The sequence below is a fragment of the Stomoxys calcitrans genome, chromosome 1 (assembly GCF_963082655.1).
Source record: "Stomoxys calcitrans chromosome 1, idStoCalc2.1, whole genome shotgun sequence".
Lineage (NCBI taxonomy): Eukaryota > Metazoa > Arthropoda > Insecta > Diptera > Muscidae > Stomoxys > Stomoxys calcitrans.
In genome coordinates, this window is record NC_081552.1 from 263,677,547 (window position 1) to 263,704,866 (window position 27,320).

A 27,320-nucleotide genomic window follows, 5' to 3' on the forward strand; every position below is an offset into this window, starting at 1 on the left:
TTAGAAACTCGACTTCATAAGCTGTCGTTTGACACCGGTTTCAAAGTATCAACTTTTTCCATTTTTGCACAGTGGTTGACGCAAAATAGATTTTTGAGGTCTTGTAGCGATTTTTTTCAATTTTTTTTGAAAAATTCGATAGTTAGACGATTATTTGGAATATAGGCCCTTTTGGATTAGAAACTAGACTTCATAAGCTGTCGTTTGACACCGGTTTCAAAGTATCAACTTTTTCCATTTTTGCACAGTGGTTCACACAAAATAGATTTTTGAGGTCTTGTAGCGATTTTTTTCTAGTTTTTTTTAAAAATTCTATAGTTAGACGATTATTTGGAATATAGGCCCTTTTGGATTAGAAACTAGACTTCATAAGCTGTCGTTTGACACCGGTTTCAAAGTATCAACTTTTTCCATTTTTGCACAGTGGTTGACGCAAAATAGATTTTTCAAGTCTTGTAGCGAATTTTTTCAAGTTTTTTTGAAAAATTCGATAGTTAGACGATTATTTGGAATATAGGCCCTTTTGGATTAGAAACTAGACTTCATAAGCTGTCATTTGACATCGGTTTCAAAGTATCAACTTTTTCCATTTTTGCACAGTGGTTCACGCAAAATAGATTTTTGAGGTCTTGTAGCGATTTTTTCAAGTTTTTTTGAAAAATTCGATAGTTAGACGATTATTTGGAAAATATGTGCATATGTATAAGAAACTAGGCTTCCCTAGCTCTCATTTGAGACCGGTCTCATCGCCTTACTATTTTCCATTTGTGCACAGTGGATCAATCAATTTTACAATCTTCTTTATCTTGTTAGTACGTCTTGCGGTTATTGAGGGAACTAAATTTTAATGTTCGATCACCTTATTATTTTCTAGATCTTTTTTTGGTTTTTTTGTGTTTTGAAATTTCCTTTTTATGAACAAATCCTTTTTTTTATTAATTAATTGCCTACAAAGTTCCTTAACAGTGCTCTGCTAATGGCAGTAACAGAGGACTGTTAAGTCAGTGGTTTGTGTCTCCACTAGTTAAATTCGGAATTTATCTTCACTCACATGCATTTTTTAATGCATTCTATAAACAAAAAATTATAAAAAATAAATCATAAATAATTCAAGAGAGTTCATTTGAAAAGGAAAAAAATCAAAAAAATTAACTACCTGCAAATTTGTGAAGCTAAAAATAAACTTTATTCAAATGAAGTAAATAAACAAAAACAAACAGACACTGATGTGAATTTGTTATATTATGAAAGCACAAAACAAATGCCGAACATGCAGCGATAAGACAAAATATCTGAAATTTAAATGGTTTATGCATTTTAAATGCAAATAGAAAATGTTTTGCAAAACAAAAAAATTAATTAGCTAACGTTGTAACATTGTAAGTAGGCTATAGAACAACAGTAAATCAAATAACCATTACACGAACCCTTAACTTTAGCTTGCAAAGCGCACATAGAAGTAAAATGGGTTCGCCCACAAACACAAATACTTTCAGTAACACATAAAATTTTATTTCCTAGGATCATTGTGTAAAAATTATGTAAATTATTTAAACAAAAACAATTACATACAAAATTTTCAATTGGTAGGAGATTTTCTATTTAAGGTTGTCAGTAAAATGCATAAACTGAACAATAGTGAAATATTTAAATGCATAACACTTGCCAACTATGGACAAAATTAGGTGTAAAGAATTATTGTGAAAATATTATTTATAAATATTTATAATTATATATTGGGTTGCCCAAAAAGTAATTGCGGACTTTTTAAAAGAAAGTAAATGCATTTTTAATAAAACTTAGAATGAACTTTAATCAAATATACTTTTTTTACACTTTTTTTCTAAAGCAAGTTAAAAGTAACAGCTGATAACTGACAGAAGAAAGAATGCAATTACAGAGTCACAAGCTGTGAAAAAATTTGTCAACGCCGACTATATGAAAAATCCGCAATTACTTTTTGGGCAACCCAATAAATAACTAGGTGGACAGGGCCCGCTTTAGGATGGGGACACTCCGCCCTGAATGTGGTTATCGTGCTACTGTAGCCTATGTCCGCATTGAACCCCTGCGTTCGAATCCTGGCGGAACTTCGGACAAAATTCAAAGCGGTGCTTATCCCCTCTTAATGCTGGCGACATTTGCGAGGTACCATACCATGCATGGTCATTTAAAAAATTCTCTCCAAAGAGGTGTCGCACTGTGGCACACTGTACGGTCTAGGCTATAAAAAAGGTCCCTTATCGTTGATAAACTCAACTTCGAAATCGGAAAGCACTCATTGATGTATGAAAAGTTTGCCCCTGCTCGGTTCCTGAGCAAATTTTTACTGTACTCTCAAATGCCTTTCTTTTGAGCCCCATATTACCGTATTGGTAAATATTTCAGATTTAGGGGTTATTTCGGGGGTGGTCACTTGGCCATCAAAGAAAATATAAGATTCGTGCTCTACTTTCAGAAACATTTCGTATGAGTTCCATAAAGGCATGCTCGCTAAATAAGTTGTGTTTGAAGGTGGGGTGGACCCCAGGGTCTTTGTCCCGAAAATGAATAAAAATTTCCCTAAAATCAATAAATTTCTACCCCAAATAGCTTTTATGTAATAGGAGGGGATTTTTTGGGGTGGGGTGGCTCCACAAACACATGGCTCTATATTGCCGAGATTGCTCTATATATCCATTTGACGGATTTCGGGCTGTCCCCGCGGCACCCGTCCCCAACAATAGAAACCATGTTGTTTTGGGTGATTGTTAGAGTGCAAAAAATTTCGAACTAATCGCATTACCAATCTCTAAATTAGTGTTGAGAAGTGTTTTTTAGGGGAGACAAATATGGATATCAAATTTGTGTCCACTCCCAAATCCCTTTACTTTGAACCCCATTTTGTCATGGTCGGTAAGTACGGAACTGTTGGGAGGTTGTTTTGGGGCTGGGGAAGCCACCAGCACTTTGCCTTGAAAATAGATATCAAATTCGTTCTTTAACCCCTCATGTCATATTTTCGATCTGCTCCCAAAATATCTTTTAATTGAATCCTATATAGCCATGGTCGGCTGATATGTCCATTTGGGGCTTATCTTTAGCCCATGTCATATTTATAATCTACTCCCAAAATATCTTTCATTTGAATCCTATATAGCCATGGTCGGCTGATATGACCATTTTAGGGGTATTTGGGAGTGAGGCGACCTCCCATTACTTGAACCAAACTTTTTGTGTCATATTTATAGTCTACTAGCGGATACTTTTCATTTGAATCCCATATTGATAGGTACGTCGAATATTTCTGTTTAGAGGAGTTTTTGGGTTGGGGCGGCCCGCTGGGTACTTGGACCCAAAATTTAATATGATATTCATTTTCTAGTCTCCAATACCTTGCATTTGATACCCATATTGTGCCCATCAGTCCTCTTAAGGTTTTGGGTGGCATTTTTGGTGTAAAGGGGAGGGTCAGCCACCATCCGATATCTAAAAATTATATAACCTATATTTCCTTTTTTTAATTCTACGGTACAAACAAACAAACTGAGTTTCATATAGTCATGATAGGTCATATGCCCATTTGGGGAGTTTTTGGGGGGTGGGGTGACCCCCTACACTTCGATCTGATTTTGTATGCCAGATTCGCAATCTACTCCCGAATACCTTTCGTTTAAGTCCCATATTGATATGGATATGGATATTGATATGGATTATACTCTTGCGAGGTTTTTTACGGTTGTGATGTAACTCATAGGAATAAATTGCACGTGGCCCTTAACGATGTCGTTAGATACATTTTTGGTTTGCGTAGAAGAGACCGGGTATCTGACTTTGCCAGAAAAGTATATGGTGTCTCTTTTAACTCGTTCCTTAAGATACGCTTGTTGCAAATGATCCACAAGATAATTTATACCAATGAACCGTCATATCTGGCTTCTGTTTTGCGTTTTGCTAACTCTACAAGAGGTAAACAAGTAATACAAATACGTCATCGATATCGTGTATCTGAACAACAGTTCTTTGTTAATGCTATACGTCTCTGGAATAATCTTCCCAATAGTATTCAAATTATAAGTAATGAACGACAGTTCAAATCTTTGATTTATAATCATTTTAATTAATTATTTGTTTTGTTTTTTTTATAACTATTTTTTAATTTATTTTATTAGTAACTTCGATTAAATTGTTAAATTTTCTTTTAAGTTTCCTTTTCTTCTTTTTTTTTGTTTTGTTTAAACCTTTTTTTAACTTAAATATTGTATCAGTAACTTTGCATAAATTGTTAAATATTTTGTACCAATTATTGTTCTATTTAAATGAAAACTTGTTGAACTCATTGTATTTATCAATTTACTAACCCATGCTTTATATAAGACACTGTCTTTTGTATGGGTTTTATCATAATAAAAATAAATTCTATACCTTTCATTTGATATCCTTATTGTCTTTATTGGTTCACTTGTGAGTTTGGGTGGTATTTTTGGGGTAACGGGGAAGGGTCCGCCCCCTTCCGATATCAACAAATTACAAAGCATATTCCTACTACCTGACCATATTCGTAATCTACTCCCGAATACCTTTCATTTGAGTCCCATATTGTCATAATCGTAAAATAAACCAATTTTAAGGGATTTTGGGGCTGGGGCGGCCCCCCAGGTACTTGAACCCAACTTTTAATATGAAATCGTACTCTACTCTTGAATACCTTTCATTTGAATCCCATATTGTCCCGATCACTCCATTTTTATTATTGGGTAGTACTTTTGGGGTAGGGGGGAGCGTCCGGGGGCGGCCCCAAGGTACTTGGACCCAACTTTTCTTATGAAATCGTACTCTACTCTTGAATACCTTTCATTTGAATCCCATATTGTCCCGATCACTCCATTTTTATTATTGGGTAGTACTTTTGGGGTAAGGGGGAGCGTCCGCCCCCTCCCGATACCAAAAAATTATATGTTTCCTTCTACTCTATGAAGTATAATTCAAAAAAAAATTTGAAAAAAATTGGATACTTTGGACCAAGTAAAAAATTTTGGAGCAGGCAGACAAAATCAAAGCTTAACAAGATAAAATAAGTCTCTTCCTTTGAACGAAGTATTTTCCTCTATTCCAAGTACTGGTAAAGAGTTTTTTTTTTACCCATTCTTAAACGATGCTATCCCACTATATAATGCCTACGTTGACTAGGTCATGGAATCAAAGATGCTCCAAACGGTTAAAAGCACCTCTGGTTTAGACAATCATGAAAATCAAATAAAGGTTGAATTTGGAGAAGAACGGAAAACGCTAAAAGAATAAAATAAAGTTAAGCATGGGACGATACATCCATAACCAACTGAACTGGAAACAGTTCGCCTGGGACAATATTCTAGATAATGTTGTAGATCGAGAAGAACTGAGAGGCGGTAATGAGATAGGCCGAACAAGCACTGTGCAGGAAGAAGATGGACCTGCACGCAAACAAACAATGTCCATTTTCATAATTTTGACAAAATTTTTACAAGATATGCATCCGTGGTGGTGGATTTATTATTGCTAACTAATTTTTTTTGCTTCACTGTATTCGCTAGCCTATATGCAAATTGACAAAATTGAAAAATCGAATATGTTTATGTTACATGATAATGGTTATCACTACATGGCGTTATTTCAATAAACAGAATGCATGCACACATGTGGTATACACATGCATGCAGTGGCAGCACATTTATAGATGTCAACATTAACATGCATAAACAATGACACGATTTTCCATAAACTTGTGTGGCAAATTGTTTCAGATGCATAGGGATATAACCACATCCACACACACACGCACACACACTGAAATTAAGGCATGCGTGGGTATGTGGTCGTTGGCAATAATGTAGTTGACAGGAAACGGATGCGGTTATTAGCCGGAAGTTTCACATGCCATTGTAACAGCATTTAGTATGTAAAAGATAGTATCGCACTAGCTTCCCATAACCCTAATGCATGCAATGAAGTTTTAATTAAAATGCAAATGATTGGAATAAGTGTTGTTGGGATATTTTGACCAATTTTCGGCAGGCTTCAAGGTTTACTTTGTTGTGTAGAGAGTATTAGAGCAGTTGATGATATGGCGAATGATGGAATATTGACGACTGCAAAAAAGAAAAATGAGACTGGTTTCGTCGCATGACAGCTTCTAAAGGGGAGTTTGCCACTTATTTTACCTAATATCGGAATTAATATTGGAATATTCATTTTTTGGAAAAAGAAAGTTGATAATATATAAGAGAATGAAATAAATAAGAGAATGAAATAAGTAAGAGAATGAAATAAAAGTATTGAAGGCCTAGAGGATTTTTGATATTGAAACGGTCTCTTTTCTAGGCTGACCATCACGAGCATCATATCGCATATCACCACTATAAAGCATTTTGGTGTATTCATTTTGTCATTTTGTTTGCAACACATCGAAATATCCATTTCCGACTCCATGAAGTCCGTCCGTCTGTCTGTACGTCCGACCGTCTGTAGCGTGATTTCAACAGACAGACGGACGGACGTACAGACAGACGGACGGAAACAGTGAGTTGTCTTAGGCCCATTGACAGCTTTCTTCAACTTGATCGGTTCAGATTTTGATATAGCTGTCATATAGACTGATCCGTCGATTTAGAGTCTTAGGCCCATAAAAGCCACATTTGTTATCCGATTTTGATCAAATTTGGGACAGTGAGTTGTCTTAGGTCCTTCAACTTCCTTCGTTAATTTGACCCAGATCGGTTCAGATTCAGTTATAGTTGCCATATAGACCGATCTGACGATTTAGGGTCTTAGGCCCATAAAAGCCACACGTATTGTCCGATTTTGCTGAAATTTGGGACAGTGAGTTGTTTTAGGCCCTTCGACTTCCTTCGTTAATTTGGCTCAGATCGGTCCAAATTTCGTTATAGCCGCCAAATAGACCGATCCTCCGATCTAAGGTCTTAGGCCCATAAAAGCCACATTTACTATCGGATTTTGCTGAAATTTGGGACAGTAAGTTGTGTTAGTCACTTCGACATCCTTCGTCAAATTGGCTCAGATAGGTCTAGATTTGGTTATAGCTGCCATATAGACCGATATCTCAGTTTTAGGTTTTGGGGCCATAAAAGGCGCATTTATTGTCCGATGTCACTGAAATTTGAGACAGTGAGTTGTCTTAGGCCCTTTGACATCTTTCTTCAATGTGCCCCTGATCGGTTCAGATTTTAATATAGCTGCCATATAGACCGATATCTCGGTTTTAGGTTTTGGGGCCATAAAAGGCGCATTTACTGTCCGATATCGCTGAAATTTGAGACTGAGTTAAGCTAAATTCTTCGACGTCTGTCTTCGATTTGGCCCTGATCGATCCAGATTTGAATATAGCTGCCATATAGACCGATCTCTCGATTTAAGGTTTTGGGCCCATAAAAGGCGCATTTATTGTCCGATGTCGCCGAAATTCGGTACAGTGAGTTAGATTAATCTCCTTGATATACATCTGCAATATGGCACAGATCGGTTCAGATTTGCATATAGCTGCCATATAGACGGATACCGCGGTTTTAGGTATTGGGGTCATAAATGCGCATTTTTTGTCCGATGTTGCTGAAATTTGAGACTGTGAGTTAAGTTAGGCTCTTCGATGTCCTTCTTCAATTTGGCCCAGATCGGTCCAGATATGAATATAGCTGCCATATAGACCGATCTCTCGTTTTAAGGTTTTGGGCCCATCAAAAGCGCATTTATTGTCCGATTTCGCCGAAATTTGGGAGGCCCTTCGACATCCTTCTTCAATTTGGCCCAGATCGGTTCAGATTTGGATATAGCTGCCGATATCTCGATTTTTTTTCGTAAATTCACATTTCCTTAAGTTAAACGCTTACAAATACTACAAATAACGAGCAATGAAACAATGGCCAGATCAGAAGCAGCTGAAAATGATCGCTTCACAATAGTAAAGCAAATAAATAATGAATGCACCAAATCGAACAAACGAATCTAGGGTCAGAAGTTAGTGGGTTAACTATGTTTTGTTTATGCAAGTAAGAGAGGGTTTTAATGTGGGTGGTTTGTGTCTCGACTAGTTACAGTTATTTTACTTTGACAAAAATCGCATACTTGAATTTTTTAAATTGCTAGTACTTACAAATGGAATTTATAACTACACTCTACTCTTTCATTTGGAAAAAAATTTGGTGCAACATATTTTCTCCCACACCATGGAATGTACAAACACAATTTTATACAATGACATTGGCATGTGTAGGTAATACAGCATTGGGAAGAGCTAGCACATGTTTGTAATTTCAACACGCATTGTCCTTGCTCTTGGATGCTTACCATAAAGGTCTTCTCGAATGAGTAAAGGACAAAAACAAAAACGCAAACAGTATTGGAGGGGTTTACATTTTGCGAATACATAAATATTTGCCAAATTCAAACATATGTACTATGTAGGTGTGTGTGTGAGTTCTGGCAATACTGGTCCCTTTTAAAACAACTGTTGTTGCCGTTTTTGTGGTTGTCACTGAGAAATGTTCACTTATGGGGATTTTTTTGATTGTTTAGACCTTGTCCTGCAACAACCAACAAACGAACCATACATCTGACTAGTCAGCTAGATAGCCATTCAGCCAACCATACATACATTTGGCCATGCAACCAAACAATCGAATCCCCTGGCTTTGTCCTCGAAACATTGACAGTTTGCCAAAAAAAACAGTGAGCAAAAAAAAAAAAAAAAAAAAATTGTAAAGGAGTACAAAAATCGAGCAATTTGGGGAAAATCGAAATGGTCATAGACAAACACAGTTACAGCCGGACTGAAACCAATGAGCCCAAACGTAAGAACGAATGAATTGTTTGTACTTTTGAAAACGCTAAAAACAGGCAATTTGAAATAAAAGACTTTTTTTGTTTGCTTTGCAGCAAATAAAACTGCAGAAAAAAAGGAAAATGAAGAAAATTGCTGGTTTTATGCTTTGAATTATAAATGGGCTTTTAGCAGACGTAGACAGCCATCATCATAGTCGTGGACATACACAAACGAACACATTTCACTTGGAAACACCATAGGGCTTTGATATATCCTTTTTTCCGTTGCTCTCCAAAATGCGTTTCAAAGGATGTGACAGAGATGTGTGGATAATTGATGGAACAATCAAAATGTGTGTTTTTGGCAATGCATTTTGGACTTTCTAACTCAAAGTGAGCACATGCTTTAGTGTTGCATTATATTGCAAAGGGATATTTGGTTGTTGGCTAAATATGGGCATTAGTCATGATGGTTTGAGGTAATCATATGAATTTAAAGATAAATTGTTCATTATTTTGGAAATTATTCTCAAGGTGGTTTCCGAACTTATGAGAAACCAAATTTTAAAATTGGAAAGAAATCCAGTGCAATGAAAAATAAGATAAGAAATGTTCAGCCAAACTGGGAAAGTATGGCAACCACAAGGAATTGAAGAAGAGAAAAAGGGGAATCGTTTTATGTTGGAGCTTTATCATGTTATAGACCGATTCTGACCATACGAGGTGTAGATGTCGGAGAAGCCATCGCGCAAAATTTAGTAATCCAAATCTGGCGTTTTTGAAAATTAGGGTGATGAGCAGTGCTTTTTATTGCCATGGCCGGTATATATGAACTGTTTGGAGGGTGTATTGGGGCTAGGGTGGCCACCGGCCCTGAAAATATGTATCAAATTTGTTATTTACTACCAAATACCGTTGATTTGAGCTCCATATTGCCATAATCGTAAGTATCCCCAAACACTTGGCTCCAAATTAGGATATAAAATTCGTTTTCTACTCTCAAATACCTTGCATTTGAGTCCCATATTGTCATAATGGGTCAATCAACATATTTGACTTATTTTTGGAAGGAAAGCGCCACCTAGACTTGAACACACAAATCGTAATCCAAATACCTTTCATTTGAGTCCCATATAGACATGGTCGACTAATATGGCCACTTGATGGTGGGGGGCGACCTTCCATTACTTAATTTTTTATGCCATATTTGTAATCTACTGTTGAATACTTTTCATTTGAGGCCCATATTGACATGACGTTGTCGAATATATCTGCTTGGAGAAGTTTTTGGGTTGGGGAGGCCCGCTCGGTACTTGGACACTTGGACCACGTTAACTTTCGAAGGAGTAAAGCTAGCCGCTTGAAATATTTTGCACAAATACTTCTTATTAGTGTAGGTCGGTTGGGATTGTAAATGGGCCATATCGGTCTATGTTTTGATATAGCTGTCATATAAACCGATCTTGGGTCTTGACTTCTTGAGTCTAAAAAGGGCGCAATTCTTATCCAATTTGGCTGAAATTTGGCATGACGTGTTTTGGTATGACTTCCAACAACTGTGCTAAGTATAGTGGAAATCGGTCTAAAACCTGATATAGCTGTCATATAAACCGATCTGGGGTCTTGACATCTTGAGCCTCTAGAGGGCGCAATTACTATCCGATTTGGCGGAAATTTTGCATGACGTATTTTGTTATACCTTCCAACATCTGTGCTAAGTATGGTTTAAATCGGTTAATGACCAGATATAGCTGTCATATAAACCGATCTGGGATCTTGACTTCTTTAGCCTCTAGAGGCCGCAATTATTATCGGATTTGAATGAAATTTTGTAAAACGACTTCTCCCATAAACTACAACGTACGTGTCAAATGCGGTCAGAATCGGTCTGTAGCCTGATACAGCTCCCATTTACACCTATCTTCCTATTTTACTTCTTGAGCCTCTAGAGGGCGTAGTTCTTGTCCGATTTGGCTGAAATTTATCATGAAGTGTTTTGTTAAAACTTCCAACAACTATACTAAGTATGGTGTAAAACGGTCCGTAGCCTGATATAGCTGTCATATAAACCAATCTGGGATCTTGACTTCTTGAGCCTCTAGAGGGCGCAATTATTAACCGATTCGGCTGAAATTTTGTACAATGTGTCAAATATGGTTTGAATCGGTCTGTAGCCTGAAACAGAATCGGTCTATAGCGTGAAACAGCACAACAGAGATACTGGGAAAAGAATTCGACAAATTTGATCCATGGTGGAGGGTATATAAGATTCGGCCCGGCCGAACTTAGCATGCTTTTACTTGTTGACATTCATTCTAAAGAATTGGACAAATGTGACCAAGGTAAAGAGTATCTAAAAGTCGGCGCGTTCTCAGCTTGTTAACATTTCTTACTTACTTCCTTTTCCTAAATATTTATATATGGGCATTTGCCTTTGTTGTCTGTTGGTGAACATTTCTTTTTCCGTTCTAAATTAAAATTAGCTTTGACTTAGAATCAGATAAGTCTTGATGAAGGCAACATTTTATGCATTCGATTAATTCTGATGACATAAAAAGATAATTGCGAATAGATTTACGCCATGGCTTTCCTAGCGTCCTTCCTACCACCTTTCTTAACGCCTTTCCTACCGCCTTACCTTATGTAATAAAAGCAACGCTATAAACTTTAGCTATTAAAATGTCACAATCTTTTATTGAAAATCATTAAACATAACACTTGATGGTGTTGACATGTTGCTGGTTGGTTATATGTGTGCTTAAACCATTTCTTATGCTAGCATATACCCTGCAAACATTTTCGATTGCCAAATTATCTTGCAAGAATTTTCTAGATGAAGATTATGATTATGGATGAACAGAGGAGTTGTGATCTAAAGACAAACCTTTTAGAATAGTGTTACGCGAATCTTTTATGTAGGTTGCCAACGAGTAAGTCAGAAGAGTCTTGGAAGATCTTAAAGTCGCACAAGAACCGTGTGGACGAATAACAACTGAGTGTTCTAAAAGATTCAGAAAAAAACTCTTATATAAGATTTACGCATTACTTGGAAAGACGAGTAAGAACAAGAAGTATAATAGAGAGATCGATTTATATGGGAGCTGTATCAGACTACAGACCGATTCAGACCATAATAAACACGTATGTTGATGGCCATGAGAGGGTCCGTCGTACAAAATTTCAGGCAAATCGGATAATAATTGCGACCTCTAGAGGCTCAAGAAGTCATGATCCCAGATCGGCTTATATGGCAGCTATATCAGGTTATGGACTGATTTGAACCATACTTGGCACAGTTGTTGGATATCATGACAAAACACGTCGTGCAAAATTTCATTCCAATCGGATAAGAATTGCGCCCTCTAGAGGCTGAAGAAGTCATGATCCCAGATCGGTTTATATGGCAGCTATATCAGGTTATGGACTGATTTGAACCATACTTGGCACAGTTGTTGGATATCATGACAAAACACGTCGTGCAAAATTTCATTCTAATCGGAAAAGAATTGCGCCCTCTAGAGGCTCATGAAGTCAAGATCCAAGATCGGTTTATATGGCAGCTATATCAGGTTATGGACCGATTTGAACCATACTTGACACAGTTGTTGGACATCATAACAAAATACTTCGTGGAAAAATTCATTCTAATCGGATAAGAACTGCGCCCTCTAGAGGCTCAAGAAGTCAAGATTCAAGATCGGTTAATATGGTAGCTATATCAGGTTATTACCCGATTCGAACATAACGTAGCACAGTTGTTGGAAGACATAGCGAAACACGTCTTGCAAAATTCCATTCCAATCGGATAAGAATTGCGCCCTCAAGATTCAAGATCGGTTTATATGGTAGCTATATCAGGTTATGGACCGATTTGAACCATACTTGGCACAGTTGTTGGATATCATAACAAAACACGTCGTGCAAAATTTCATTCTAATCGGATAAGAATTGCGCCCCTAGAGGCTTAAGAAGTCAAGATCCAAGATCTGTTCATATGGCAGCTATATCAAAACATGGACCGATATGACCCATTTCCAATCGCAACCGACCTACACTAATAAGAAGCATTTGTGCAAGTTTCTCGATTCATATGGACTTGCTTAAACATTTTTCAAGGGTATTTTTTTTTCTTCAATGCGGGAATGAATGCTCTTCCAAACTAATGAAAAATGTTTGCTGGGTATATATGTGTGAGAGAGCAGGAGGGGGGGCATGGTAACTTATACATATTTATACAAATATAAATAAGAACCCATCCATATTCATTGGAATATACTACACTCGAGCGTACACGCGAAACGGAATTCATATGAGTAGTCCTTAATGTGCTAACACAAGAACACTTTTAATGCTTTTTAATGTGTATAGTATAGCGATGCCAGCACTCACACCCACACTTAACCCACACAAAGATGCAAACATACTAGGACTAGCGTCGTTCACACAGTTGTGTGAAATGAACAGATACAAATGCTAAAATGACTCAAGCACATATATAAAACACTCACAAAGGAGGAGAAAGAAAAAATGCCATGACATTAAACAAAGTATTTTGTAGCACAGAAAAGAAAATAAACCAAAAACGTCAACCACAAACACCGGAAAAGAATCTGAATTCGCTAAAAGCCAAAAAGCAGGCAGCAGAGATCGTACACTTCAGAGGATATATTATAGTTATACACAGAAGAGCCTTTCATGGGAGTCAAATGTTGTAAATGTCCGCAGATGGGTAGGGGTGGGCCAAGTGGTAGTGCTTATTTGTGCATTTTTGACATGGGCCGCCTATAAAATGAGTTCGGAGTACACTCATAGCATAAGAATGGTACTTTACCAATACCGCTTGGTATTATTTCATGAGGGTTATTGGCAAACATTTTTAATACCATTTGGTATCAGTTTAATACCAGACGAAAAAGGCCATTTAGAATTGACGGCGTCACATTTGAATTCCTGTCATCGCGACAAAGCGGTGACCTAAATGCTGCTGCCGAAATGGTGCAGGAGGTATTATTAAAAAGAATGAGATCGTTCATTCCGATTAAAAATTTATCGGTTAAATCAAAAGATAAAATTTGGTTTAACTGGACATGCAGATATGCTGCCAGCGTCTGCGTCTGAACAAAAATACCAATATCGAATTGCTGCGCAAACGGGCAAGAACTTCGTGTGCCAGAGTACTTAGACAAGAAAAGTTTCTTTACGAACAGCGTCTTCGTGCCAAAGTTATTGCTTCTCCGAGGGAAAGCTAGAGCTTTTGGTCATTCGTAAAAAGAGTAAAGGGCCCACCCATCGGCAATCCCAACTCTTGTTAAGAATGATCAGGTGTTCACTGACCCGGTTGATAAGGCTAATCTACTGGCTGAGATGTTTGCAGGAAATTCTTCTTTTTCGTATAGCAATCAACCACTTCCCGTGATTGATAGTGTACCTAGTTCGATGCCTCAGATATTCAAAAGGGTCCTTGCGGACCTCACCGTTAATAAATCTCCGGGCCCGGACGGTATATCAACATATGTCCTTTGTAAGTGTTCTTCGTCACTTGCTCGTCCACTATGCAACCTTTTCAACCTTGCTTACCGTGCGGGAGTCTTCCCGGCTCGTTGGAAAGTTGCGAACGTTCAGCCTATCCCCAAAAAAGGTGGGGCGAACAACCCTGCGAATTACCGGCCAATTGCGATATGCTCCCTGCTCTCCAAGGTTATGGGGAGTATGGTAATCCATCATCTCTTCAGATACTTAGAGCCCAATGGCTTTCTTAGCGACAGACAATATGGGTTCCGCAGAAATCGCTCTACGGGAGACTTAATGGCATTTTTGTTGGAACGCTCTAGCCACCAGTTTGGTGAGAGTAAGATCGTGGCTCTGGATATTTCCAAGGCATTTGATAGGGTCTGGCATGGTGCACTATTAACGAAGCTTAACGCTTTTGGAGTCGGTAATAACTTCGTCCGATTTATATCGAGCTTTCTCAGAGATCGCACTATACGAGTTCTAGTTGTAGATGTGTTCTCATCAGATGAGTATACATTGATCGCAGTTGAGCCACAAGGGGGAAAGGACAGAGCCTTTTTCTTATTTTCATTGACGATCTATTGGGTCAGACTTCGAATCCAGTCTACACATTTGCCGATAACAGTAGTCTGTGTCATTCATATTCATTCGACCATAGGCCCAGTCCTCAAGAAATTGTGGACAGGAGGCGCATTATGGATGAGACGCTCTCCCAGACGCAGTGCTGTTTCTTGTCTCACAAGCGATTCACTGACCCACTACAATCCTCGATATCTTTTGGCGGTATAGATATTGAACAGTCATATGTTCTTGATGTTCTGGGCAAGAAGTTGCAATGTGATGTCCGTTGGTCAAAACACGTATTCAAAGTGTCGAAAGAAGCATTCAAGTGTTTGGGTTTTCTTAAGCGGTGCAAGAAATATTTCAGCTCTTCTGATCTTCTCAATTTCTATATCTCAATATCTATATATTCAGGAGCTTCAAAATCATTCTTGGAGCTACTTGACCGAGTTCAACGGAGAGCGATGCTGTTGATTGGGGACTAAGCCCTAAAACGGAGGATCGGTCTATATGGCAGCTATATCAAAATCTGGGCCAATCTGGGCCAAATTAACGAAGGATGTCGAAGGGCCTAACACAACTCAAATGTCCCAGCAAAATCGGGTAATAAATGTGGCTTTTGTTGGCCTAAGACTCTAAATCGGCGAATCGGTCTATATGGGGGCTATATCAAGATGCTTATGGACAAAAAAAAAAGAATCTCTGCAAAGTTTCAGTTCAATATCTCTATTTTTAAAGACTGTAGCTTGATTTCTACAGACAGACGGACGTACATGTCTAGATCGTCTTAGATTTTTACGCTGATCAAGAATATATATACTTTATAAGGTCGGAAATGGATATTTCGATGTGTTGCGAACGGAATGATAAAATGAATATACCTCCATCCTTCGATGGTGGGTATAAAAATGCAGCTTTAACGGGCTTGATGAGTCGCAGTTGTTCACAGTGCAACATTGGTTTTTGTACCCTACACCACCACTGGAGGCCACCGTGCCGCAGAAGTTAGCATGTCCGCCTTTGACGCTGAACGCCTGGGTTCGAATCCTGGCGAGAACATGAGAAAAAATTTTCAGCGATGATATTCTCCTCCTAATGCTGGCAACATTTGTCAGGGTACAGTTTGCATTTGTTGTCCGACTGTCACCAAATTATTTACAAGTCACTTTTTTGGTCCCACGATGAATGCTATTGATTTTTAACAAAATCGGTCCATATTTAAATATAGCTCTCATATATCTCTTCCATCCGATATGACCTATTAAGGCTGTAGAAGCCATAATTTTGGTTCAATCTCTACAAAATTTAGCATGAGATATTTCATTTGACGTCCAAATACGTGTGCAAAATTTCATAAAAATCGGTTCAGATTTAGATATAGCTCCCATATATATCTTTCATCCGATATGGCCTATTAAGGCTGTAGTAGCCACAATTTTGGTCCGATCTTCTCAAAATATTGCATGAGATATTTCATTTGAGGTCCAAATACGTGTGCAAAATTTCATTAAAATCGGCGCAGATTTTGATATAGCATATATATCTTTCATCCGATCTGACCTATTAAGGCAGTAGAAGCCACAATTTTGGTCCTATCGTTACAAAATTTTGCACGAGATGTTTTATTTGACGTCCAAATACGTGTCATTAAAATCGGTCCATATTTAGATATAGCTCTTATATATATCTTTCATCCGTTATGGCCTTCTAAGGTCATAGAAGCCACAATTTGGTCCTATCTTTACAAAATTTTCCACCAGATGTTTTATTTGACGTCCAAATACGTGTCATTAACATCGATTCCATATGATACCATATGGTGTTGTTTTACACATTTGGTATTGCAATTTTTCTCTGGGTGTATGTGTTAAGCCTCTCATGGAATCCAAATAGCAAATCCATTAAACTCAAGTGCAGAGTGCAACAGTTTTTGAAAGTATTGCAACAATGTTTTCATCCATTAACATTAACTTTATTAGCTGTAAATATTTGAATGACCACCATCGACATCAACGTCATCATCATAGGACGAGTATTATTGTTAAACATTAGCTCGTAAACAATTTAGACACGACAGCATATATGTCGTTAGATTTCCGTTTTATTATGGCCTCTAATACTTTAATGTGATCCCATATGATGGCCGGCATAAATAGGCCCACGAAGTTTCGTGTTACTAATGTGCAAGTGTTTGCCGGTGTGTGTGTGTGTGTGTGGACATGGATTTTATTTTGAGTTTTTCTTTATTTTTTCAATCTGGCATCATGGAAATATTGATACATGTATTTTTATTGCCTTTTCTACTTCCGTAGCAAACAAAATGAATGAAAATATATCATCATTTGCAGCCACATTGGGGAATTCATACGACTTGCCTTGTTTTGGTTCGACCTTTAAGCCTTTGGGTTAATGAAAACCCCGAGTAATTAATTTCTTCAGTGACATGTGCGTTAATTACACGAAATTCATCAAAAGTTCTGCTGTCGGAAACGCAAAGTTCATGATAGAAAACGCAATAACGAATGAGTTTGGAATATAATAAATGTTAACGAATTTAGGAAGGATATCTTTGTTTATGGTTAATGGCTTAATCTTAGTTTAGATTAACACGAATTGGGAAATGATGTCTAGGAAGCCTACAATTCCCTAGAATGCTATTTGCAAATGATAAATTAGAATTTCAGAGATTCTATACTTACAAAATACATTAAATATAGATACACATGTGTATTATTGGCCTCCTAGTAAGAAGACTTACCTGAAAATATAGAACAAAACATTGGTTAATAAGGCATGCAAAAAATTGATATAAACATTTGTAAGTTTTTAAAAATAAAATCACAAAAAATCTTCTATGCATACAAAATTGAGAAAAAACAAGTTTGAAAATGTGTACTAAAACAACTTTGGATACCCACCACCTCGGTGTATATGTTAACCACCTTTCTTCGAAATCCGGTGAAAATTGCATACCTTATGCCCCATAGCATATGTCCCGATTTGGACCAAATACTCATGAGTTCAAGTCAATGTTCAATTGTGTATAATAAAATATTGGTCTTTTTGGTAGCTATATCTAAAAATAAACCGATCTGAACCATATACGACACGGATGTCGAAAAGCCTAACATAAGTCTCTGTCTCAAATTTCAGCGACATCGAACAATAAATGCGCCTTTTATGGCCCCAAAACCTAAAACCGAGACATCGGTCTATAAGGCAGCTATATCCAAATCTGGACCGATCTATGTCATATTGCAGAAGTATGTCAACGGGCTTAACATAAATCACTGTCTCAATTTTCAGCGACATCGGACAACAAATGCGGCCATAAAACCCCAAAACCTAAAACCGAAATATCGATCTATATGGCAGCGACATCCAAATCTGAACCGATCAGGGCCAAATTGAAGACAGATGTGGAAGGGCCTTACGCAACTCACTGTCTCAAATTTCAGCAAAATCGGATAACAAATATGTCTTTTATGGGCCTAAGACCCTAAATCGGAGGATCGGTCTATATGGCAGATATATTCAAATCTGAACCGATCAGGGCCAAATTGAAGACAGATGTGGAAGGGCCTTACACAACTCACTGTCCCAAATTTAAGCAAAATCGGATAACAAATATGGCTTTTATGGGCCTAAAACCCTAAATCTGGACCGATCAGGGCCAAATTGAAGAAAGATGTTGAAGGGCCTAACACAAAGCACTGTCCCAAATTTCAGCGAAATCGGATAATAAATGTGGCTTTTATGGGCCTAAGACCCTAAATCGGAAGATCGGTCTATATGGCAGCTATATCCAAATCTGAACCGATCAGGTTCAGAAGAATGATGATGAAGAAAGATGTAATAGGGCCTTACACTATTCGTTGTCCTAAATTTCAGCGAAATCGGATAACAACTGCGCCTTTTATGGGCCTAAAACCCTAAATCGGCGGATCGGTCTATATGGGAGCTACATCAAGGTAGACCTATTGACAAGTATACCGATCGATTCAGAATCACTTTCTGATTCGATTTAGCTATGTGCGTCTGTCTGTCTGTCCATGTTAATTTGTGTACAAAGTACAGGTCGCAGTTTTCATCCGATCGTCTTCAAACTTGGTACAGGCATGTTTTTCGGTCTAGAGACGAAGACTATTGAAATTGGAAAAAATCGGTTCAGATGTGTATATGTCTCCCATATATATGTTCGTCCGATTTTCGGTAGTAATGCAATCAAATGGTCATTTGTTAACCGATTCTCTCGAAATTTGGCAGGGAGGATTTCCTCTTGACTCCCGACATTACTGGTGGATTTCATGGAAATCGGTTCAGATTTAAATATAGCTCTCATATATATATTCGTCCGATTTGCAGTAATAATGCAATAAAATGGTGATTTGTTAACCGATTCTCTCGAAATTTGGCAGGGAGGATTTTTTCTTGACTCTCAACATTACTGGTGCATTTCATAGAAATCGGCTCAGATTTAGATATAGCTCTCATATACATATATCTACCCGATTTTCACTCCTAGACCCACTGCAAGCGCATTTATTGACTAAACTTTCCAAAACTTAGTACAACGCTTTCCTCGAAGACTGTCACAGTATCTGAGAAGTTTGCTCGAAATCGGTTCAGATTTAGATATAGCTCCCATATATATGTTCGTCCGATTTTCAGTAATTATGCGATAAAATGGTCATATGTTAAACGATTCTCTCGAAATTTGGCAGGAAGGATTTTCTTACGACTCTCGACATTACTGGTCAATTTCATAGAAATCGGTTCAGATTTAGATATAGCTCTTATAAATAGCGCATTGTTTGACCAATCTTGCCAAATATGGGAGCTATATGAGAATTAGATATAGCTCCCATATATATGTTCGTCAGATTTTGGGTAATTTACAATAATTTTGTCATTTGGCAACCGTATTTATTACAGTTTGAACATATTCATTACTTCACTCCATCTGATCTTCTTAACATCTACACCACTTTCATTAGGCCGAAAGCGGAGTAAAGCTCACATGTATAGGCTGGAGCTTCAAAATCATCCCTGGAGCTACTGAACCGTGTACAGAGGAGAGCGATGGCGTTGATTGGGGACAGTGGGGTATCCCAATCTATTGCCTCCCTTCATCATCGTCGCAATGTGGGTTGTTTGGCGCTGTTCTATCGGTAATTTTATGGTGTGTGCTCGTCTGATATTCGTCTTCTTATTCTTGATGTAAGGATGTATGTCAGGGATACTAGACATTCCAGGAACTCACAAAATTGGTTCAGAATTGGATAAAGCTCCCACATTGTATTTATAGGTTAGGTGTAGGGTATTATACAGTCGGCACCGCCCGACTTTTGTCCTTCCTTACTGGTTTTTATACAAAATTTAATACAAAATTTTACATGTTGTCGCTAATCCCTCATTGCAAGGATTATAATTATCGATCTTGTTGGCAACGTTCGCGGCAATGAATATTCGTTCAATGGTACGGCGTTGGTTGTTGTATGGATTGCTGCCGTGTCAACAAATCTTAATGATACTACAGTTTTATCGCATCATAATCAATTTCACATCCCTACCAAAGTGATGTGTGGTGGAAACACTTATCAATGATTGATATTGTTTTCCTTCACTGACACACACGAATATAATAAATTATTTTTTCGATGACATTAATTAATTAAATATCATGAGCAAATCCTAGGCTTTTCAATAACAAGAGCAATTGTTCAATTATATCGCAGTATGTATTTTCAATGCACTCACAATATATGTGTGTATCATGGTAAAATAATTTCCATTAGAACTCATAATAATAAATGAAATTGCATAAATTTTTAATAACGAGAGTAATTGCAAAACTAATTATTTTAATGTAGCCTTATTATGGATAAATCGAGGAAACATAGTTTTGTAGAAATAAAATTTTTGCTGTGATTTAAGCAAAATTGCTGTACAAAAAAAAAAAAAAAATTATTAATAATCACCGTAGCGCAAAGGCTACCATGTCCGCCTATAACGCTGAAAGCCTCAGAAACAAAACATTAGACCCCACTCAGAAATGGCAGAGTATATCGTCCATAACCCGCCTCTTGTCCTCAATCTCTTACAGACTCGGCCTATGGTCGAATGAGTGCGAATGACCGAGATTACTGTCATCCGCAAATGAGTAGATCGGATTCGATGTCTGACCCAACAGATCGTTGATGAAAATAAGAAAACGGAGAAAGAACAGAGCCCTGGGGTGTACCTGCGGTCAATTTATGTTCATTGGATGAGAACCCCTCTATAACGACTCGAATAGTGCGATCTCTGAGAAAGCTCGAAATAAATCGAACGAAGCCATTACCGTCACCAAATGCTTCAAGCTATGATAGTAGTGCTCGGTGTCAGACCCTATCAAATGCCTTGGAGATATCCAGAGCCACAACCTTACTCTCAACACACTGGTGGATTGAGCGACTGCAACGTTCCGACAAAAGTACCATAAGGACGCCCGTAGAGCGATTTCTGCGGAACCCATACTGTTGGTCGCTAAGAAGGCTATTAGACTCTAAATACCTCACGAGATGGTGATTAACCATGCTCTGCATGACCTTGGAGAGAGCGGCGCATATCGCAATTGCCTCACCCTTCTTGGGTATTGGCTGAATGTTCGCAACCTTCCAATGCGTCGGGAAGACTCCCGCACTGTAGGCAAGGTTAAAAAGGTTGCGTAATGGACGAACTAGCGTCGAAGAGCACTTGCGTAAGGCAAGTGTTGATATGATATCAGGGCCTGGGGATTTATTTACGTCTAGATTCTCAAGAGCCCTTTAAACTACACGAGTTCAAAAAAATATTTGGGGCATGACGCTAGATACTTTTCCGGTTGAGGGTAGTGGTTGATTGCTATCAGCCAACAGGTCAGCCTTATCAACCGGGTCAATGAACGTTTAATCATCCTTAAGAAGAGTTGGAATATATGAAAAACTACCCTTTACTCTTTTCACGAACGACCAAAAGCTCTTACTTCCTCGTGTAGAAGCAAGAACCTTAGTACGCAGACGCTGTTCGTAAAGAAATTTTTCGCGCCTAAGCACATTGGCACACGAATATCTTGCCTGCTTGCGCAGCATGTCAGTTTTGGCATTTTTATCCAAGCGCCAGTTCCTGAATGCCACCTCTTATGATCTGACAGCATCTCTGCATGATTGGTGAAACCAACGTTTGTCGTCTGATTTAGCCGTTATAGTATGAACTGGAAAAATGGGTTCGTGAACAAGCAAAATATGAGTTACTGGTCAGGTTGAAAAACTACATTTGCTGTTTGGTGCGGTTTGCATACCGCCTTCGTCATTGGGCCATACTTCTTCGCCGACGTTACGTCACGTTACCGTGAGTGGACAATGTACCGCATGATCACTATTTTTTTTTTTTTTGCCTATATTGGAAGATATGGGCCTGGACGACATGTGGTTTCAACAGAATGGTGCCAAAAGCCACACAGCACACGTTGCGAAGGCCTAACACAACCCACTGTCCCAAATTTCGGCGATATCGAACAATAAATGCGCCTTTTATGGGCCCAAAACCTTAAATCGAAAGATCGGTCTATATAGCAATATGTCGAGGGGCTTAGCTTAACTCGCTGTCCCAAATTAATGGGTATTTTATGTGCCTTAAATCGAGAGATCGGTCTATATGGCAGCTATATCCAAATCTGGACCGATCTGAGCCAAATTGAAGAGGGATATCGAAGGGCATAACACAACTCACTGTCTTAAATTTTGATGACATCGGTTAATACATACGCCTTTTATGGGCCTAAGACCCTGAATCGGCGGATCCGTCTATATGGGGGCTATATCAAGTTATCGTCCGTATAGCCTATCTTCGAACTTGCTTGCTTATAAACAAAGAAAGAATCTGTGCATAGTTTCAATGGCCATATGAACGAAGTCGAGTTCCATTTATACATGCATTGGGAAAAAGTACAGCTAATAGACAGGGTTGTCGAGCGTGGTTAACGGCTTGCCTTTTCCATTTGCAATCTCCGATTATTGAGCTCGTCTCGAGAGAGAAACAAACAAAAATTGTAAAATTTAATGATCTTCGCCCTAACAGGCAAACAACTTGACAAATGTTTTGATTGTACTTCAAGCCGATAATAAAGTTTTTTTTTTTTTTTTTTTTTTTTTTTTTTAAATAGTTGTCATGTTCATATTGGAAACCCCGATAATAGTTTTCATTTATGCCGTGCAATATTCGTTTTTCAAAAGTTATAATAACATGCTAATTATATTTACTTAAATTTAAAGAATAATCAGGTCCAATGGCATTTGTATATATTGGCAAATTATTTATTTCCATTAACATGTTGAACCCTTAAGGTAGGCAACACTAATAAATAAATAATGTATGCAATATTAATTATTTAAAAATGAAAAATGTTAAAGCTGTGATATTTTTTAATTTTTCCAGAGAACTAAATGCAAACCAATTGCGAAAGTATCGATTTTAAGCAAAATTTACAATTTATATTCTTTTACGATACCATACACTTCCTATATACCCTATGTTTGCAATTTAAGCAAAACAAACAATAAGAGTACAACAATTTTTTGAATGATATACATAGCTTGACAACATTTTGTGGCAAGGACCAAACTATTATGACAATAAAATTATTGAATATTGCATCTCAAACTTGCACACATTGACCGCCTAAAGGTATGCAAAGAAATTTCAACAAAACCAAACATAGAACATTTACACCCTAGAAGAGTTTTGGTCAACATTTTTTCAGTTTCGATTCCACACAATTTGTCCTGCAAAATGTAAACAATAAATATTGCATTTAAACCCCCCTTTTCCAAAGGCAAACATTTCGATGCTTAGTTCCCTTACATGTAAGCGAAAAATTGGAAACATTTTCTGAAACTTCAATGGAAATGCAGATGGAACAAATTTAAGAGAACTTCAATGGAAAAATAAAAAAAAAATATATATTTACCAAGTTAAAGCGTGCTATGTTCGGCTGGACGGAATCTCATTTACCCTTCATTATGGATCGCATTTGCACGATTTATTTTAATGGGCAATAAAGAGATACGAATTGCTTTCCCTAGTTGCTCAAAAAGTCTAATCGAGAAATAGGTTATATGGGAGCTATGTTAGGTTATGAACCGCACTTTGAGCACTCAATGAACTCAAGAAATACATTCGGGAGATCGATTTATATGGGAGCTTTATCAGACTATAGACCGGTTCTGGTCATACCTGAAATGTTGTAGGTCATAGTAGAAGAACAACTGTGGAAAATGTGACCCATATCAGATAAGATTTAAGCCATCCATAGACTAAAGAAATGTTTTCGATGGATCAGTGTATATGGTGGCTGTATCCAAATCTGAACCAATATGGCCCATTTGCAATTCCCAATGATTAACATCCATAAGAAGTGTGTGCAAAATTTCAAGCAGCTAGCTTACCAGTACGACCGATATGGTGATTTCCATAGTCGGGCAGTCGGCTATGGCAAGATCAACTCAGAATATAAAGACGATCAAGAATACTTTATACTCGTAGGGTCGGAATTCAATATTTGGAGATGTTGCAAACGGTATGACCAGATTTGTAAAGCCCCATCTTAGGGTGGAGGGTATAAAAATGAAGAGTGAAAACGTCAAACCATGTGATGTTCTTGATCTCTAAGATTGCGGTTTAAGGAGGCGGGATATGGGAGCTATATTAGGGTATAGACCGATTTGGGTCATACATGACAGGTTTTTTGGAAATTCTATCAGAACACTTGCACAAAAGTTTAGCCAAATTGGATAACAAATGCCGCTTCGACGTCAAACCTGATATATCTCCCATATAAACCGATCTCTTGGGTTTATGTCAGGTTATGCACCGACTTGGACCATACTTCTTACGATTGTTGAACGTCGTAAGTCCATGCAAAATTTCAGTCCAATTGGATAAAAATTGCTGCTTTAAGGGGTTTTAAGTTTAAATGATTGTATTTGTCCTTCTCCTACCCCCCCTCCTTTGAGATTGTTCGAATCGCTCTTATGGTTTTTCTATGACCTGCCAGGAAGTTTGTTCGTTAGCTCAGATCGTAGGGGGACTCTTCCCATTCGCGGAGATTCCCTTAAAAACTCTACTAGGCCTTGTTCGCTCAGCAGCACTGCAGAAAGTCTTCTTTAGAGCACTTTCTCTTTTTACACCTTTCTTCGGAGCTGGTTCGCTTAGTTCGAATGTTGAGAGAGACTTTCAATATCAAAACAACGCCTCGCAGCGACTTCAGTTCATTTTCCAAGACCTGCCGTTTTCTATGTTTCATACAACTGACATCGCCAACTCCCACCCATTGTCTTTAAGGTAAATATTGCCAGTGTTGAAATATCTATTTGATCTAGCAATTGAGACCATTAAATGATGGCAGATATCCGGTTAAATGCTTGTTCTATTATTCGCAATCGTATGTTTGTTTGCCTAACTATGGCCACCATATATTTGCCCCGTAGTGATAAAACTGTGTATGTTAGATTGTCTAGCATTGGTGTAAATGCAATTTTGCCATATATGTTATAGCAGTGAAAGAGTGGCAAAGAAAACAAATGTTGCAAATGACACTGTAAGCAGTGGCAATGTTGTAAACCAATTATTTTGCAACTCCGTTGGGGTCCAAAGAAACGAAGCAAATGCCAGAGTATGTGTTTGTCCTATATGTGACATCTTCACATGCATGGAAAAATAAACTCAAACTATCTGCCATTGACATTGCAGACCCAATGCGTTTACCAAAGCACTGTGATGGAGCAAAAATAAGATAATGCAAAATTTATTGCGAAAAATTTCCCAAGTGTTTTTCCTACCATTCTCTGCTCCTTATCACATCTCAATAACCGCAAAAACATTGCTGTGTCAATGGAAAAGATATGCAACAACGATGACAACAAAAAGTGGTTGTGGTCTCTGTGACAGAATGTGCACTTTCAGCCAGGAGCCAGATGCCAGGGGCGAAGCCCCACTGAAGCCAAAGACTTAGATAAAGAAATTTGTCAAAAACTAAGTGAAAATGCTAAGAAGAAGATCCCAATGAAATGGGTGCCAAGTGTCAAGTGCCATTTGTAATATGTCTTATTTTGTTTGCTTTGTCAGAGAGGGAGAGAGAGTGAGACCATGTTTTGCCAGCCATTTGATGCCAGGCCAACATTATAAGCCTATCATTTTGGAGGCATTATTTTCATTGGTGTAAGTCTTAAGCCCATTGTCAAAACGAGTTGATTTTCTCGCTCGTCATTTGTACAATGGTTTTATGGCATAAAAACATCCACACCCAACTACCACATAAACGCGTTTTCTTGCCATTACGCAGGCAGGCAGGCAGGCATTGTAATCAGTTATGCACATTTTTCCATTTGTTGAGAAAAACCAATATTACTTGCATACTTTTGGGCAATTTATATTTAATACCCTGTAAGACCATGTATTTCTACTGTCTATGGTTGGTTATATGGCTATGGCCATGCGGTGTATGCGTGTGTGTGTGTGTGTTTGTATGGTTCGAATATTGGTGGAGCTAGGCGTAGTGCACGTTTGTCCCTTTGTTGGTGCTATTCTCTTCATTTTCTTTCGTTAAGTAGGATTTATACACTCTGTTGCTGTGGCAGCCACTTTATCAATGTCAGAACATTGAGCACCAACATGGGCTCCATTACCAGAGAGAGGGAGAGAGGCAGAGAGAGGGAGAGAGGCAGAGAGAGGGAGAGAGAGAGAAAACGTAGTTAAATAACAATGCTTTGAAAAAATGCTGGGGCATTAATATTTACTTAGCCAAAAGTTGCCATGACAAGATATTATTATGAGCATGATCGATAGGCTTAGGGTTGGCTGCCTACATATATTCGACAAAGCTAAAGTCTCTCCTCTGAGACTCTAGTAGTCAATGTGCTTTTGTGATTTTCTGTCTGCCCCCTTTCCATGATGGGCGGTAACTTTTTCTTGCCTTGGCACAATGAAAATTTATGATAGTTAAATTAAAAGTTTGGTACATTTTCCATCCGATTCGTTACTTTGAATGTTTTTCGATACTTTTTGCTTCCTTTTGGGGGGGGCCTTACTTTGTACGTATGTGACTGCCTTTCAAAAGGGTATTATCGTATACGGAAAAGGCAAAGTTTTGTCATTAATTTTTCATGAAAATATAAAATTGATTAAATAAAAGAACTCGCCTTTGTTGAATGGCAATGAGAAAGGGATGCAAGTTTTTTTTAGATCTTGAAAGTATGCCAACAGAATAGGTAAAATCATGAAATCCATCAAAATGTCATTGGGTTTTAAGAGTTTGAAGGTGGGGAAGAAATTGTAAGCAAACGCTTGAAAACCTGTCAATGTAAATCGGCAAATGCTTGTGAATATTAAAGTGAAGGTTTAAGAATCAGTGTTGCGTTGGAAAAAAATTGTTATGC

At 37.9% G+C, this 27,320-nt stretch overlaps 2 protein-coding genes across 6 annotated transcripts in view; both read right to left on the reverse strand.

The window, feature by feature from the left end:
- Positions 1-27,320, reverse strand: part of LOC106085248 (phosphatase and actin regulator 1) — a 784,344-nt gene that overhangs the window by 185,267 nt on the left and 571,757 nt on the right. The gene's annotated exons all lie outside the window — the stretch shown is intronic.
- LOC131994019 (forkhead box protein J2-like) overlaps positions 17,166-27,320 on the reverse strand; it is a 56,910-nt gene continuing 46,755 nt past the window's right edge. The window contains exon 3 of the mRNA XM_059360068.1: positions 17,166-17,623. Coding sequence (XP_059216051.1) covers positions 17,607-17,623 — 17 coding nt within the window. The 3' untranslated portion in view covers positions 17,166-17,606. The remainder of the gene's footprint in view (positions 17,624-27,320) is intronic.